This window comes from Nyctereutes procyonoides, unplaced genomic scaffold, assembly GCF_905146905.1.
Source record: "Nyctereutes procyonoides isolate TBG_1078 unplaced genomic scaffold, NYPRO_anot_genome, whole genome shotgun sequence".
NCBI lineage: Eukaryota > Metazoa > Chordata > Mammalia > Carnivora > Canidae > Nyctereutes > Nyctereutes procyonoides.
The window spans coordinates 15,903,300-15,920,661 of NW_026575037.1; the positions used below are offsets into that span (position 1 = coordinate 15,903,300).

The 17,362-nt window shown below is 35.3% G+C and overlaps 1 protein-coding gene across 7 annotated transcripts in view; it reads right to left on the reverse strand.

Annotated features, from left to right (window-relative positions):
- The window catches only part of RPS6KC1 (ribosomal protein S6 kinase C1), a 178,674-nt gene that overhangs the window by 35,761 nt on the left and 125,551 nt on the right, over nucleotides 1-17,362 (reverse strand). For all 7 annotated transcript variants that reach the window (XM_055319061.1, XM_055319065.1, XM_055319062.1 and 4 more), the window contains 2 exons: nucleotides 8,731-8,778; nucleotides 7,255-7,387 (listed from right to left, as the gene is read on the reverse strand). In XM_055319061.1, coding sequence (XP_055175036.1) covers nucleotides 7,255-7,387; nucleotides 8,731-8,778 — 181 coding nt within the window. The remainder of the gene's footprint in view (nucleotides 1-7,254; nucleotides 7,388-8,730; nucleotides 8,779-17,362) is intronic.

The following is a 17,362-nucleotide window of genomic DNA, read 5'->3' on the forward strand; positions in this document are numbered from 1 at the left end:
ATGCCTGCTTTAACTCCTTTCTGCATCATTCTCTCATACTAATTGCTGCCCAATTAGTCTTCCATTCTAGCACAGATTTTACATTTTTTCTCCATTCAAGAACCCAATCCCCTCTACCTACTGAATGACATACCAACTCCACAGAGGCATTGAACCCCTCAGGAATACAAAGTGTCAACTATGGTTTGGTCCTCCCCCTCCACTCACCAAATAATTCCATCTGAACTGAATTTCTCCAAATACAACCCATGTGAGGGCTTTCACTCAAACTACATCGACCACTTAAAGAATTTTATTAGTTTCTCCAATATCTGCTTGTCAAAATCCTAACCAAATCTGTACAAACAAATATTCTGGTTCCTCAGAATTTATTTTCTCTCTCTCTCTCTCTCTCTCTCTCTCTCTCTCTCTTTCTCTCTCTCTAATTTTAAAAAAGAGAATTTGTTTTCTGTTACCAATTTTTTGACATCCCCCCTCAGTGGATATTACTCCTATCTTCTCTGAATCTTTTCCATCACTTAGTCCCTCTTGTAACATTTAAAATATTCTGTTTCATATTAATATTACTTTTATACTTTTATCATCTCTTCTACCAGATTGCAGGGTCTTCATATCTACAAAGGAGAGAATTCTGCCTACATATAAAATAATATGTATTAAATAAATACTTATGAAACTGAGTTATAAAAAGATGACATCTTTCCAAGTATTTTGAAAATCTTTTAAGAATAAGGGTCTATAAATATTAATAATGTCATTATTTTGGGTCATGCTTTCTTCCTATTTTAAAACAAATACATGGTTTCATTTAAAAAATTTAAATGCAGAAGAGAAAAATTCAAAACCTATAAATCACCTATAAACACTAATAACTAGGGGCGTCTTGATGGCTCAGTTGGTTAAACATCTGATTCTTGATTTTGGCTCAGGTCATGATCTCATAGGTCGTGGGATCCAGCCCTACATCAGGCCACACTCAGTGAGGCATCTGCTTGGGATTCTCTCTCTCCCCTCTGTCTTTTCCCCTACACGTGTGTGTATACACTCACACACTCACACACACACACACACACACACACACACTTTCTTTCTCAGATAAATGGATAAATCTTTTTAAAACACAAATATCAACTATTTGTACATTACATTTATTTTCAGGCTTTTTATTTGTGACTAACATCACATCATAAACATTTTCTAATTTTTATGAGACTATGAACTTCAATGGCTATGTAGCATATCCAAGGGATAGATATTATGAGGTATTTAATGTTCATCTATTATTACACGTTTACATTATTTCCAATCTCCTACTATTAGAGTTAAAATAATATGTACTTTTACATGGAAGTACTTTATAACCTTGAAAACCTCAGAAATGAAAATACGAGATCAAAAAGCATGAATATGTTTAATGCTTCTGATATGTGTTACAAAACTGCTTTACAGGAAGGCTGTACCAGAATCCACTCTTATAATCAATGTGTGTTAATGCCATCTTCATAGCAACTTGCCCATATTGGATGTTAGCAAGTTGACCAATTTGATTAATCAAATACATCTCACTTAATTTCCATTCTTCTCATTATTACATAGAATTTTTAAATGTGAGTTGCACTTTCTTTATGACACTTGTTCCTAGCCAAAACAAATGAATTGTAAAAACTGTGTTTTTCACAAGAGAGAACGAAACCATTTTAGCCCTTTTCCATTCTTTGCCTAGTTAAATTTAATGTTTGATACAGAAATATGGATACAAAATTTTTTTCTATCTCATACTTTTTTTCAATTACAAAATCATGAAAATCACAAAACCTACAAGAACACATTATTTCCTTTGAAATTTCTCACTCACAAAAGCTGAGTGTCTTTTATCAGGCCTAATAGACAAGCTTACACGATTACACAACATTATTATTATAACATTAAAAACATTATCCTTAAAAAAAGCCCATTATTACTAAATCTGAAAATATAATGTATTTACCTAATGTATTTACAATTTTTAACTCTTTATAAATATGAATGACATCTTTCTAAGCCCCATAAAGCATATAAAATTTGGAAATATTAGCTATTTTAAGCTATGAAATTAGCAATTCATAAAGATTAATAAAAATTCTGTCTCTCATTAAATTTTAATTTATTGGTTTTCTGAAAGATCACAAAGAATATCTGTTAAATTTGTTTGACCAGAATTAGGATTTGACTTTTATATGTATGAAAAATATTGCTGGAATACAATGACCAAAATCATTTTTTGAACCAGCAATTCTATGTCAAAAAACTCATGCTATAAACTTCTTAAAAAAGAAAGCAAAAATACACAAAGATATATAGTAAAAATACAAGAAACAATTTAAGCACTAATTAATAAGGGAGTAGTTAAACAGGTTATGGTATCTGTACAACCAAATATTCTTTATTCAAAAAAACAACAGCAATATTTGCAAATATTTACATAATGTTTACCATATGCCAGGCACTATTCTAAGTGCTTTACATATATCAACTACTTAATCCTCACATCAACTGTATGAGGCAGGTAATTATCACCCTTATTTTACAGATAAGGAAATGGAGGCACAAAAATGTTAAATACCTTGCTCAAGGTCACACAAACTAACGCAGTCTGACTCCAGAATCCTTGTTTTTAATCCCTACAGTGATCTCTCTTAATGCAGACCTATACATACTGATAAGGAAAGTTGTCCAAGGCACATTGTTAAGATGGAGGAAGAAAACAAGCCATAGAACAACATGTAAGATCCATTTTATTTAACCAGACAGGTCAGTAGTATATGTTTATACACGTTGGAAAATTTCTCCCTATTTCTAGAGAGCAGAACTGGACATTAAATGACAAGAAAGGGAGAATTTTTATATTTACTTTACATACTTCTATATATAATTCAAATGTATTGCTTTATATAGTTGTTCCGTAATTTTTTAAAAAAGAATTAGTTAATAAAAAGAGAATCATTTCACCCTCTGGGTCCCTAAGTAACTTGAGGCCAAGCTCATTCTCATTCCCCACCTATTTGGTGTATCCACATTTGCAGGCTTTTCCAGTCATTTCCTTCTAATCTAGGCATTTCACCTTTTCTCTGACCTACTCCGTGTTCAGCAGTTATACACTGAGCACCTTCTATGTATGAAGTATGCTGCTAAATGCTGGGTTACAGATGATGAAAATGTCATAATCCCTAAGTTTAGGAACTTAAGGTTTTAATAACACACACTGTCTTGACTGAATACAATTATTTTCTCACCTTTTCTTCTCCAGAGTTAAAATAAGGAATTCATTAAGAGGAACAATAAACATTTCAATCCCTCCCCTAGAATCCTGTTTGGTATATCCAACTGCCTACTCAACATCACCTGGACATTTCAGTAGCATCTCAAACTTCCAAGTCCAAAACTGACCCCTGATTTTTTCCCTCTAAATCCACCCCTCCCATAGCTTTCTGCACCTTAGTAAAGGGGAACTCCATTCTTTCAATTCTGTGAGCCAGAAACCTTGCAGGTGTATAAAGCAGAATCATGTTATTTCCATCTTCAAAATAAATTCAAATATCTAATCTAATAACCATTTCTCATGACTTCTACCATCAATGCTTTGTGCAAGCCACAATTATTTTCACCTGGATTGCTGCGAAAACTTCCAAAATTGGTCTCCCTGCTTTCGCCTTTGCCCTCCTAGACTACATTTTCCATAGAGAGGCCTCTGTTCAATATCACTCCTCTTTTCAATATCCCTCAACGACTTTCCATATATTCAGAATAAAAAAATCAAGTTCTTGGGGTACCTGGGTGACTCAGTCAGTTAAGGGTCCAATTCTTAATATCAGCTCAGGTCATGATCTCAGGGTTGTGCGATCAAGCCCCACACTGGGCTCCACTCTGGGCATGGAGCTTGTTTAAGATTCTCTCTCCCTCTCCTTCTGCCCCCCATCCCTCCTCATGCTCTCTCTCTCTCAAAAAAAAAAAAAAATCAAGTTCTTAAAGTGGTGTATTAATACCACAGAGGATCAGAGGATCTCACTGCATTCCACATCTCTCTAAGCTCTTCCCATCCTGCTCTAGCCACGTAACCTTGCTGTTTCTTATACCCCAAGTATACTCTCCGTTCCAAGCCTATTTGTTCTCTCTTGCTGAGATACCCTTCCCTCACATAGCCACAATGCACCCCCCCCCCACTTCCTTCAGGTCACTGGACAAAGTCCCTTTCTTAATAAGGTGAACACTCTAGATAAAATAGTAACCCCCACATCATCCTTTTGGCATTCCCTTTTCCCTTCTTTTATTTAAATTTTCACCATAAAATTTATCTCCATCTGACATATATTTACTTATGTATTTGCTTATTGTCTGTTCTGCCTCTCAGTGTAATAAACTCCATGTAGGCAAAGTACTCATCAGTTTTGTTCACTGCTGCATTAGAACTAAACCTGCATCCTACTAAGCACCAATATATTTCTGACTAAATGAATTAAAAATGGAAAGAAAATGAGTCCAAGAGACTTACGTGAATCTTGAACAGTCCTGTAAGCAGAAGGGAGCTAAAGCCACAAATCATAAATATTCAAGCATTCATATTAGAGAAAACAATTGTTCAACACTTATTTTTTCAGGAATAGCTATTTATACATATGAAAGCAATGTGTTTATGATATATCCACAACCTTCTAATTCACAGAGATAACAAACACCACTAACATGTAAAAGATAGCACACTGCCCATCAAACAGTTAACCTGATTGCCCAAGCTAAAGCCAAAAAGTTCACCTAGATTCTTTTCTCCCTAACCCAGAATCCATCACAGGTCCCACTGAGTCTACTCTTAAAGCATAGCAGCTCTAACCCCAGCGAGCCATGCCACCATCATCTCTAGTCTAGACAATTCCTGCTTGTTTACTATTCCTTGCCTGTTTATATTCCATTTCCTATAGAATAGCCAGAGTGATCTTTTTAAAATGTAAATCAGATCTTGCCACTGCTTTAGATATCCAATGGTTTCCCAATACACTTGAATAAAAGCCAAAGTCCTTACCCTGCAGTACAAAACCCCTACCTATTTCCCCTGTAGCCTCATATATCAGGATTGCCCTGACCTACTACACTTCAACCAAATGGCCTCCTTTCTTTTCATCAGATATTGTTTTTACCTTTGATTTCTTACACTGATTCCTGTACCTAGGATGTGCTTCCTGATTACATCCAAATGGTTACTTCTTTTGTCATTCAAAATTCCTCTTATATGCCACCTTTGTAGAACAGGCTTCTTTGACTACCTAAAGTGTCCCACCTTGTTCTTTTTTAAAGCTCACTGTGTTAGAGACCAGCATAGTCCCCATTATTAGTCAATATTATCATACTTTTTGGTTTTCTGTTTGACTCTTCAGAAGAATGTAAGTTTCAAACGGGCAAGCTCTTTTCCTGTCTTGCTCATCTAAGAGAGAGTCTAGTACATAATACATGCTCAATAAATTTGCTGGATATTTAATGTATCTACCGTCCCTACTTGCACTATAATTTAATATCTGTGTTATAAAATCTTCTTAAAATTAAGCAATAGACACTTCAAATCAACAGTCAAAAAGAGATCCTCTCCCGGCAAGTTTAAATAATCCGGGACAAATTCAGTATCATGCAGCCATTCAAAGTCAGATGTGGCCAATAATAAAGAAAAAGAAGCTTGGTAAAGATAATCTAAAACAGAGGAAAGCCACAGACATTTGGCTTTCAAACAGATTATAAAGATTCTGTCAGTATTAAAGTAAAATCAGTTGAAATAGCGGCTTTAAGGAGTATAAGAGAAAGTGAGAAGGTGGCAAAAGAAAAACTGAAGTGTGTTCTGGAGAAGGAAGAGAAAGAGCAAGAAGAAGCTGCAAATAGAAGCAAACTAGAATCGAAAATTTGCCACAGATAATCTCCAACATGAATAATCCACACTGGGTAATAGAATATTGACTATAATTACATTCATCCTACTGACCTTGTTCTAAATTATTATGGATTATTACTACGCAAGTTATTTTGTTCCACACCAGAGGTGGCTGTATTTCGCTATCAGATGACATGACCTCTAATTCAATAATGTCTGTAATGCACTGGTATCCTCAGATAAAAGCTGTCTATAATGTCTGAACAAAGGTGAATTAGTTATCCAATTCACACACGCAATTAACTCTCTTAATACCTGAGAGACCATGGAGCCCCTTCTGAATTTCCTATTAAGTACTACATATGGAGGTCTTCCCTCCATCTGTAGTTATCTTGTGCTGTACTTCATAATAAACAATATTAATAGTTTATTGCCCCCGTCAAAAATCTTGCATTAGTTATCATAAAAAGACCTCATTCCACAAAGCAATGACTCATTTTCCCGGGAAAATGCATTAAATTCAAATGCCATGCCTATTAGTAAAACACAACAGTTCTTTATTCTCAGTAATGTAAAAATAAAAATAACACCTTCATGAAACATGGAAAATAATTCAGATTTTTTTTTTTTACTATTTTAAAAACACCTCCTAAGGCCAAAAGGCAATATTTATTATGTGGATTTATGTTCATATGCTGTATTCAGTCGTTCTAAATAAAAGACTATTTATTTAAATTCAGGTGTTAAAGGGCAAAAACAAATCAAAACATAGTATTTTTTTGCCACCTGTTCCCTCTACCATGAGCTGAAATTTCATAAATAGTTTGAAGGCAGAGCACCATGCCTCTGCTTTGTACCCATATGTGATGCCAATGGCTGTATTCGTAAAAACCCAGATCAGAATAACTAGGTAATGTCAAATGTTAAGCAAATACCCATGCATTCTAAAAAAGGAGGTAATTAATTAATTCTTCAGGGGATGCTTTTTATTTTTGTCATCTAACATTAATGTATCCTTTTAGTAGAGAACAAGAGAACAAAATAAAATCCCAAAAATAAAACCTAGCTCTTTTAGCACACATTCACCTTAAAGTGCTCATCACAGTAGCTCAACTCTAGGAGAAAATAAAGTAGTTATGTATATCTACGAATGTTACTGTAGTTCAAATGAAATCTGCTGTTCACCTGGGTTTTCATTTTCCTTCACAACTCAAAGAGTGCGGAGGTATGAGGAAACAGTTTCTTACATGTGTTTCGTATGTTTTATCTGCCCATGCAATGACAGAAGTAAAAAGGACATTATAGACACTGAAAAGCTAAGGAGATGACATTCTTTGCTCTGTAAACAATTTAAACCACAAACTAACCTTCCGCGTGCTGCAGCACAAGAAATACGGACTCCTCAGAAACGATGTACTTGTGCAGACACACCATGTTGGGCACGCAGCGGGGGATGATGGTCTTTCTGTTCCTGCTGTATTCACTGCTTTTCCTTAGACCCTGACAGAGAACAAAAAGGTCAGTTGTACCCTCAGTTGCCTTTGGAGCCTGCTGTGCTCTGTGTTTATCAACCAAACTAATCTATCCGAGTTACTCTGGGCTTCAGAGAAACCACTCATCTGCTGCTCTATGCCCCTCAGTCCCTGGAGGCTCTGCTGATGGCATCTGGCGTGAATCCAGAGAACGGAAGATGCCACAAAGCTGCCATTAAAATCAATTACGTGGGTCAGTGTTTTTATTAGAGATGCTCTCAAACTAAGTCATCAGGATGACACACAGTTATTTCTCTATGACCTTTTCTTAAGTTTTATTTTATATATATATATATACATATACATATATATACATATATACAGATATATGTATATATATGTGTATATATACAGATATATGTGTGTGTGTATATATATGTGTGTATATATATGTGTGTGTATATATCTATCTATCTATCTATCTATCTTTAAAGCAGTAGACATGTGAGATCATTCAAATTTCTGAGACACAAAAGGTATTCCTGGATTAAACAGGCGATTTGAAAATTTTATGACAAAAAAATATAAAGATTACTTTAAGTCTTCTCCAAAGTAACAAGGTGTATGCAGTGCCTGGTATCATACCCTGGTTAAAAATCTGGGTAAATGCCAGTGATAAAGTATACACAGAAAGAAATTTGTTTCAGTCTATGTCAATGTGACATACTACCATACTGCCAGTAAAAGAAAAAGTATCTGAAAAAGAAATGTTAAACTAATCTGAAATTAATTCTAGATGCTATAGAAATGATTAAATTAGAATATTTTAGAATATATACTGTCACAATCCATTTCAATTTGAAATTACAAAATCAAGGACTTTTTCTTTCCTCGTTCATTAGTTACAAATTGAGTTATACGGAGAAAAAGAATTGGGTATAGATAAAAAAGACGACCAGGGATGTAGATTACACTCTCCCCTGAGTGTAATACCTGAAACAGACACTTTAAGGCAAAATTTTAGCTCTTTCGGGCTGTAATCATAATCAAAAGTACAATTGTGTGCAGTCTTCACAAACTATACAAAATGTATTAGAGATGTGTTTAAAAGTACTCACTATATAACAGCGGGAAATGAGTCTTCACTTATCCAAATTATCGCTTCCATACTCTATAACCTAAAACTTTTTACATGTATGCTATAACATATTTATCAACTGTGATAAAGAATAGAGAGTAAAATAAATACAGACTACCACAAACATAAGAGCACATCCAAAGACCCAGGAATAAATATTAAATACTTTCTCTTTCAGAAGCATAATTTGAAAATAAATGCCTAAATTCATTAAACATACAAATTCTACTTACTTTTAAAATGAATGTCTGTTCTGTCCTTGTATCCATTACAAGTAAAACCTACATAAAAGACATGAGTAATAATTTATTCACAGTACAATGAAACACTAACTTGTAACTTTTTGAAACTATACTTTAAGTGTTGGGGGGAAGTATTTTTTTTCATTTATTAATTTATTTTTTTTAATTTATTTTTATTGGTGTTCAATTTGCCAACATATAAAATAACACCCAGTGCTCATCCCATCAAGTGTTGGGGTGGGGGGGAAGTGTTAGAACTGATTCCATCAAAACTGTTAATTTCCAAATAGGTTTTTTTTTTAAGCCACCAAATCACAGGATTAAAACAGTCTTACCTAAAGTAGGTTTTATTATAGTTTCTTTTTCTAAAAATCTCATATTTTAGAAACATTTCTATGTTTTCCTAGACTTGTTTTAAAAAATATTGCTTAAAAGGAAAAATTATTTTACACAGAAATTTTCCTCATGGAACATACATGGTTAAGAAGAAATTTTTAAAAATCACAAGTATTGCTGAAGTCTCAATTTTCTTCTTAATACCCCTTTATGTAGCAACATGGTATAATGTGATCTCAGTAACTCAGGCTCCAACTTAAGACCCCCTTTTGGTACTATTTCTCCATCCAAGACTCATCCTAGTTTCTCTTTTTCCATCAGTAAATCCTGTCAGCTCTTTGTTCAAAATGTATCCAAAACATGAACTCACTTGCATAGCTATTATCCTGATCCAAAGATTTACCTAGATTAAAACAATGGCCTCCCAACAGATTTCTCTATTTCCTTATTTGATGCTCTATGGTTTATTCTCTAAATAGCAGGCAGTGTTTTCTTTTAAAAACGTAAGTTACATCATATCACTCCTCTCATTCAGAAAAAATAAAAATAAAAACCTAAGTCCAAAAAAATCACCTCAAGACCATACATGATCTCATACATCACCCCCTCAAATTCCCCTCTCCCCCCACCCATCTTGAGGGATAGAATGACTAGAGATAGATATTTATTCTACCATGTTACTATTTTATTATTTTAGAGACTCTAAAGCAGAGGCTAACAAACTTTTTCTATAAAGATCCAAACAGTAAAGATTTTAGACTTTGCGGGCCCACACAGTTTCCTCTGGAGCTCTTCATCTACACCCTAGTAGCACAAAAGCAGCCACTACCTGAAATGGGTTCGGAGTATTTACATCACAGAGACCTGTAAATACTGTAAACAAGGCTTTGGGTTTCCCTTCCAGAGAGCTGAGAGTCAAGGATGAAAAAAAGATGTCAAGTTTGGGAAAATGAAAGAATGGTCAGGAGATGCAAGACCGGCCTAAGGAGAAGATAATAAATTCCATGTTAGACATGATGAATTTGAAGTGATGGTGACCACTTCCTCTTTGAACTCTCTTACGAGTGTCTCACCTACACTACGTAAGTCTCCACTTAAATTCTATTGAATATTCTCACAGATACCTTCTGAACTTGCCCCTTCCTCTTCCCAAGCCCTGTCCCCACTAGAAATAAAACTAGACCCTGTTTCTCTTCCTGTGGTACTGTGTAACACCACTGTCCATGTAACACCACCACCTCACCAGAAAGTTCCCTTGGTCCCTATGAAGACCCCTGTCCCCTACCTTCATAGCCAGTGACCACCAGTTCACTACCTAAGTATTTCTCCTATCCACCCTCTCCTCTCTTTGCCTACATTGTACTGTTTACTATGTGCTATGCTTTTGCCATGTTAATTCTCTCAACTACCCCATATAATTTTACCCTTTATACTCTAAAAGTGAAAACAAAAATAAAATAAATAAATAAATAAATAAATAAATAAACGAACATTAAAACTTCATCTGCAGATGCTATAAAGGCAGATAACAGAATCTACCATTTGTGAGAATTTCAGTGAAGTCGTCTTATAAAAGCGCTTGGGATAGCCACTTGTTACTATTATTGCTATTGCTGTTATTGCTTCTTCTCCTGACATGTGCCACCACCACCCACCACCACCCCTCACCCCCCACCCCCACTTTATCAAACAAATTCTCATCCTTCTGTATTCCACTCAGGTAACAATGATTCTCTCCGTTCTTTGTTCTTCCACTATATATAGTACCAACCCCTTCGATTTATTTGTTCACTTATATATTTCCTAACCAGATTTCAAGTTTTTTATGGGCATATTGTAGGCAGAATAATGGTCGCCAAGGATATTCATACCTTAATCTCCAGAACCTATGAATATGTTGTGTTCCTGGCAAAAAGGACTTTGCAGATGTAATTAAGGTACAGACCTTAAAACAGATTATCTTGGATTATCTGAGTGGGCTCAATCAAATCCCATGAACCCTGAAAAGCACAGAACTATCTCTGGCCAGAAGTGGAAGCACAGAAATGATATGGCAGAAAGGGAAATCAGAGAGATTTGAAGTATGAGAGGGATACACGGTTGCTGGCACTAAGCTACAGATGCCCACATGTCAGCACTGGAGACAGGCCTCTGAGAGCTCATAGGAAGCATAAGAAGGAGCAGACAGCTTCTAGAAGCAAAGCCCAGTCTTTGCTGATAGCCAGTAAGGAAGAGTTCAGTCCAACAACTGCAAAGAAAAGAATTCAACCTACAACCTGAATGAACCTGGACGTGGATTTTTCCCCACTGCCTCCAGTAAGGAACACAGCCCTACCAGCACCTTGATTCTAGCCCACTGCGACCCATGTCAGACCTCTGGTCCAAAGAACTTTGACACAGAGAAAGACAAAAATATCATATGATTTTACTCAGATGTGTAATTTAAAAAACAAAACTGATGAACCTAGGGGAAGGGAAGAAAAAATAAAATAACTCAAAAACAGAGGGAGGCAAACCATAAGAGACTCTTGACAATAGGGAACAAACTAAGGGTTGCCTGAGGGGATGGGAGGATAGGATAACTGGGTGATGGGCATTAAGGAGGGTACTTGATGTAATAAGAACTGGGTGTTATATGCAACTGATGAATCACTAAATCTACCCCTGAAACTAATAATACACTATATGCTAACTTGAATTTAAATAAAATCTAACAAAACAAAACAAAAACCAAGGAACTCTGGCATAATAGAGTTGTTTTAGGATGCTAAGTTTGTGGTAATTTGTTATGACAGCAATAGAAAACTAATACAGGGCAGAAACTATATTTCCTCCAACATATAACACATCCGTCTGCCACAGTAAATGTTCATAAACACATGTGAACAAATTCAGTTATAAATGTTCAGAAGATGACTGGCAATATGCAAATAGAGCTTAGAAAATAAGTCAGGACTAAAGATTTATATTTGAGCATTCTCCATCAAGAAACAGTGAAAAATATGAGACTGTACCTCCAGTGAAGTGCTTACTTTAAACCAGGTACTAATGCTGGGTTCCAAAGAATTAAATCATATAATGTGTTCAACAATCCAATGATTATTGGCAAATATTTTTTTCCTTTGTGACTGGCTTTTTTTTTTTTTTAATTAAAATATAGTTGACAGGGCAGCCCCAGTGGTGCAGCGGTTTAGCGCCGCCTGCAGCCCAGGGTATGATCCTGGAGACCCAGGATCGAGTCCCACATCGGGCTCCTTGCATGGAGCCTGCTTCTCCCTCTGCCTGTGTCTCTGCCCCCCCCCCCTCTCTCTCTGTGTTTCTCATGAATAAATAAATAAATAATTCTTTAAAATATATATATATATAGTTGACACAATATTATATTAGTTTCAGGTACACAACATAGTGACTCAACAATCATATACATTATGAAATACCACAATAAGTATAGTTACCATCCATCACCATACACAGTTATTACAATATTACTGGCCATATTCCCTATGCTGCCCTTTATATTTCTATAATTTATTTTATAGCTGGAAGTCTGTATGTCTTAATTCCCTTCACCGATTTCACCTATACCCGCCCCCCATCACACATCTTCTCTAGCAACAAGTTTGCATCTCTATAATTAGGAGTCTGTTATTAATTTGTTTGTTTGTTTTTAGACTCTACATACAAGTAAATGGTATTTGTCTTTCTCTGTCTGATTTATTTCAATTAGCATAATATTCTCTAGATCAATCCATCCATGTTATCACGAATTGCAAGATTTCATCCTTTTTGGTGGCTAAGTAATATTCCATTGAGTACATGTTGAGTACATGTACCACATCTTTATCCATTCAACTATACAGACACTTAGGTTGTTTCCACATCTTGGCTATCACAGTAATGTTGCAGCAAGCATATGGGGTGCAGGTAATCTCTTCGAATTAGTGTTTCCACTTTCTTCAAGTAAATACCCCGCAATGTAATTACTGAATTGTATAGCATTTCTATTTTTAATTTTTTGAGGAGCCTCCATGCTGTTTTCCACAGATGTACCAATTTACATTCCCACAACAGTACATGAGTATTCCCTTTTCTCCACATCCTCACCAACACTTGTTATTTCTTCTCTTCTGGATATTAGCCATTCTGACTGGTGTCAGGTGATACTTCCCTGTAGTTTTGATTTGCATTTTCATAATGATAAGAGCTGTTGAGCATGTTTTCTTATGTCTGTTGGCCACCTGTCTTCTTGAGAAAAATGTCTATTCAGATCCTCTCCCATTTCTTAATCAGATTTTTTTTTTTTGGTGTTGAGTTGTATGAGTTCTTTATATATTTTGGATACTAACCCCTTATCAGATATATCATTTGCAAACATCTTCTATTCAGTAGGCTGCCTTTTCATTTTATTCATGGTCTCCTTCTCTGTGCATAAAATTTTTAGTTTGATGCTCTCATTCGTTTATTTTTACTTTTGTTTCTCTTGCCTGAGGAGACAGTTCCAAAAAAATATTGCTAAGGCTGATGTCCAAAAACTTATTACCTATGTTTTCTTTTATGAGTTTTATGGTTTCAGGTCTTATATTTAGGGTCTTTAGTCCACTCTGAGTTTAGTTTTCATGTATGGTGTAAAAAAGTGGTCCAGTTTCATTCTTTTGCATGCAATTGTCCAGTTTTCCCAACAGCATTTATTAAAGAGACTTTCTTTTCCCCACTGCAGAGTTTTGCCACTTGTCATAAATTCATAGACCATATAAACATGGTCTTATTTCTGGGCTCTCTATTGTGTTCTATTGATCCATTGTTCTATTGATGGTCTATTCCTTGTGCCAGTACAGCACCATTTTGATTATTATAGCTTTGTAGTATAGCTTGAAACCTGGGATTGTGATACCTCCAGTCTTATTCTTCTTTCTCAAGATTGCTTTGATTATTCAGGGTCCTCTGGGAGTCCATATGTACTTTATAATTATTTGTTCTAGTCCTGTGAAATATACTATTGGTATTTTCATAAGGACTGAATTGAAACTATAGATTTCTTTGGGTAGTATAGAAATTTTAATATTAATTATTGTAATCTACAGGCAGGGTGTTAATCTATCTTTCCATTTATTTATGTCATCTTCTATTTCTTTCATCAGTGTCTTCTAGTTTCCAGAATACATGTCTTTCACTTCTTTGGTTAAATTTATCCCCAGGTATTTTATGATGCTTTTTAATGCAACTATAAACAGGATTATTTTCTTAATCTCTCTTTCTGCTAGTTATTAGTGAATAGAAACACAACATATTTCTATATATTCATTTTGTATACTGCAACTTTACTGAATTGATTAGTTCTAATAGTTTCTTGGTGGAGTTGTTAGCATTTCTTATATATAATATCATGTCATCTGCAAACAGTGATGTTTACTTACTCTACCAATTTTGATGCCTTTTATTTCTTTTTCTTGTCTGATTGCTGTGGCCATCTACTACTATGCTGAATTAAAATGGTAAGAGTGGACACCTTTGGGCAGCCCAGGTGGCTCAGCGGTTTAGCGCCACCTTTAGTCCAGGGCATGATCCCGAAGACCTGGGATCAAGTCCCATATCAGGCTCCCTGCATGGAGCCTGCTTCTCCCTCTGCCTGTGTCTCTGCCTCTGTGTGTGTGTGTGTGTGTGTGTGTGTGTGTGTGTGTCTCATGAATAAATAAAATCTTTAAAAAAAAAAAAGGAGTGGACATCCTTGTCTTTTTCCTGACCTTAGTGGAATAGCTTTTGGCTTTTTACCATTAAGTATGAGGGTAACTTTGGGTTTTTGTCCTATACAATCTTTATTATGTTGAGGTATTTTCCCTCTAGACCCAGTATGTTGAGAGTTTTTTGATCATGAATGGATACTGAATTTTGTCAAATAATTCTTCAGAAGTATATTTTTTATTAACCAATTTTACATATGAGGAAATAAACACAAAACGGTTAACCCATCCATGCTCACAAAGCTAAAAAAAATAGTAGAGATGAAATTTAAACCCCAGCAGCCTATCTCCAGGTTTCCTCTGTAACTGCTAAACTATACTTATGTCTGAATTTGAGAATTATACATAGCTGTGATATCTACTGTATATAAGACAACAACTAAAAGTGGAGGGAAAAAAGTACAAAGAAAACCAGAAAATATAATAGTTTAGGTGTCAGGGAAAGAGAATGTATAAGATGAGAGTAATCAGCTATTCTAAACAACAAAGAGAACCCACAAACAATAAGGACTGAGAATCGATTACTGCAAAAGACAGTTAGGAAATTGTTGGTAACTTTCAGTACTGCATTGTGCTGTGAAATGGTGGAAGCGAAGCCAGACTGCTCTGAGTTAATGGGTGATAAGAAAATGGAGACAACGTATATAAATTTTTCAACAGAGAACTATGCCAAAAGAAGAAAAAATACTAAAATGAAAGAATTAATAAGATCATCAAGTTCAAACTATTTTCAGATAGACTAGATCTATCCTCCCCATAATTTCCCTTTGAGCTATACTCATCACCAATGTTGAACCTCCAAAGCATGGAAACACATTCAAAGAACTTGAACCTTGAGATTTAAATTAACATATCATAAGTGCAAAACTAGGCACTTTGGCCCTTTCTCTGAAAAGGAGGGTTTAATGAACCTCAGTTGAATCTGTGAAGAAAAGTAGTGTTCCTTAAATCCTCTTTTTTATATCAAGTTGTGACTGTTTTAAGCCACTCATCGGAATGCCAATCCCATTTAAGTAAGATACATATATATGAAATAGAAAACATTTCACTAGGTAAAAGGTAAGGAACATGTACAAAGGAAAGAATTTCTTTTTCCTACCAGAAACCCCTTAATTGTCCTAACAGAATATACCTACACAAATCAGGAGTGATATCTCTTTGCTGATCTTACTTGGCCATGAAGCATGAAGTGGATCAGATTAAAAGGCCAAATTAAGATCGATAAACATGGCTGGGAAGTACTGCTCTGTTTACATTTACTTTCTTCACCTACCAAGTTTGTTTGCGACCAGACAACGTTCACATTGAGGCAATAAACACAAGAACATATGTGATTTTTTTTTAAATGTGCCCTTTGACTGTCAATTTCTCCCAAACAGGTGTTGGCTAAATGATTATAAATTGGCCTCTGGATACACCTCTTCAACTGAGCCGTACAGGGCTGGTGATAATATAATTAGACCTAAAAACATCAGGCTGGTGAATGCTTTCCATCTGTTTGGCAATAATGTTTAGTTAACAATAGTCTTTAAAAGAAGCACCTTCAACTTTAGTTCTTAAAGTTATTTATAGAGCCATTCTTAACACACCAGCACTCTTGCTAACAAGAGCTTTAGCCACTTGGAAATTATTAGCCATACGGCTGTATACAAAGAGAAACGACTGCATTTAACATCTGTATCTTTCCAAATTTACACGCTTCAACCTCATTTAAAGTCATTTCTTAATGAACAGTGCTATGGCACTGCATTAATATTATAGTTGCATGCACAAAGATCATAAGGAGCCAAACATTTTTTTAATGCCAACAGTAGGCTAATCTGTAATGAAGCTGTCAGCATAAAGGACAAAATAATAGCTTCTTTAACCCTCAAACAGAATTTGTTCATTTGTGGACTAGAACACATCAATTTAAAAACTGCTCATGGGTTTGCTCACCTTTATAAAGACAAAAATCTAATTTGGTACTAATTTGATACAATTGTCTTTCCAATAAAAGGCTCCTAAAACCATCTTTTATTTCATGATAAAACAAGTACTATAACTAAAACTGTCATGAAATAATTACCTTGGATAGCATACCTTATTGAGAGAATACAATTAATGTATTTCTCCCTTTCATTTTTCACATTCACTTATCAGCACTCTATTAGCATATGGTCTAACAGAAGAGATTATTCCATCTTTGCCCATAATAATATATAGAATGACTGCCTCTAATGGGGGGTGGGGGGGATAAGCAGACAACTTATCCCTTAAGGATTAGCCTCATCTGTTCTTCAATTCCACCAGCACAATGAGACTTGCCCACTCTTCTTTCCTAATGATGGTAGGGAAAACTCCAACTGGTGAAAGTCTGTTTTTTTTTCTAATGATAGAATAAGGAAGGCCTGATATTTAACAAGGTACCACTTTTGGGAAGACAGGAGGGGTGGGGAAATATAACAAAGGCATCCAATGATTTCTTTTAAGAATATGAAGAATAAATTTGGAGAAAAGGGGAAGATGCTACTATCAAGACACTACCAACGTTATGAGGAAGAGTAAAG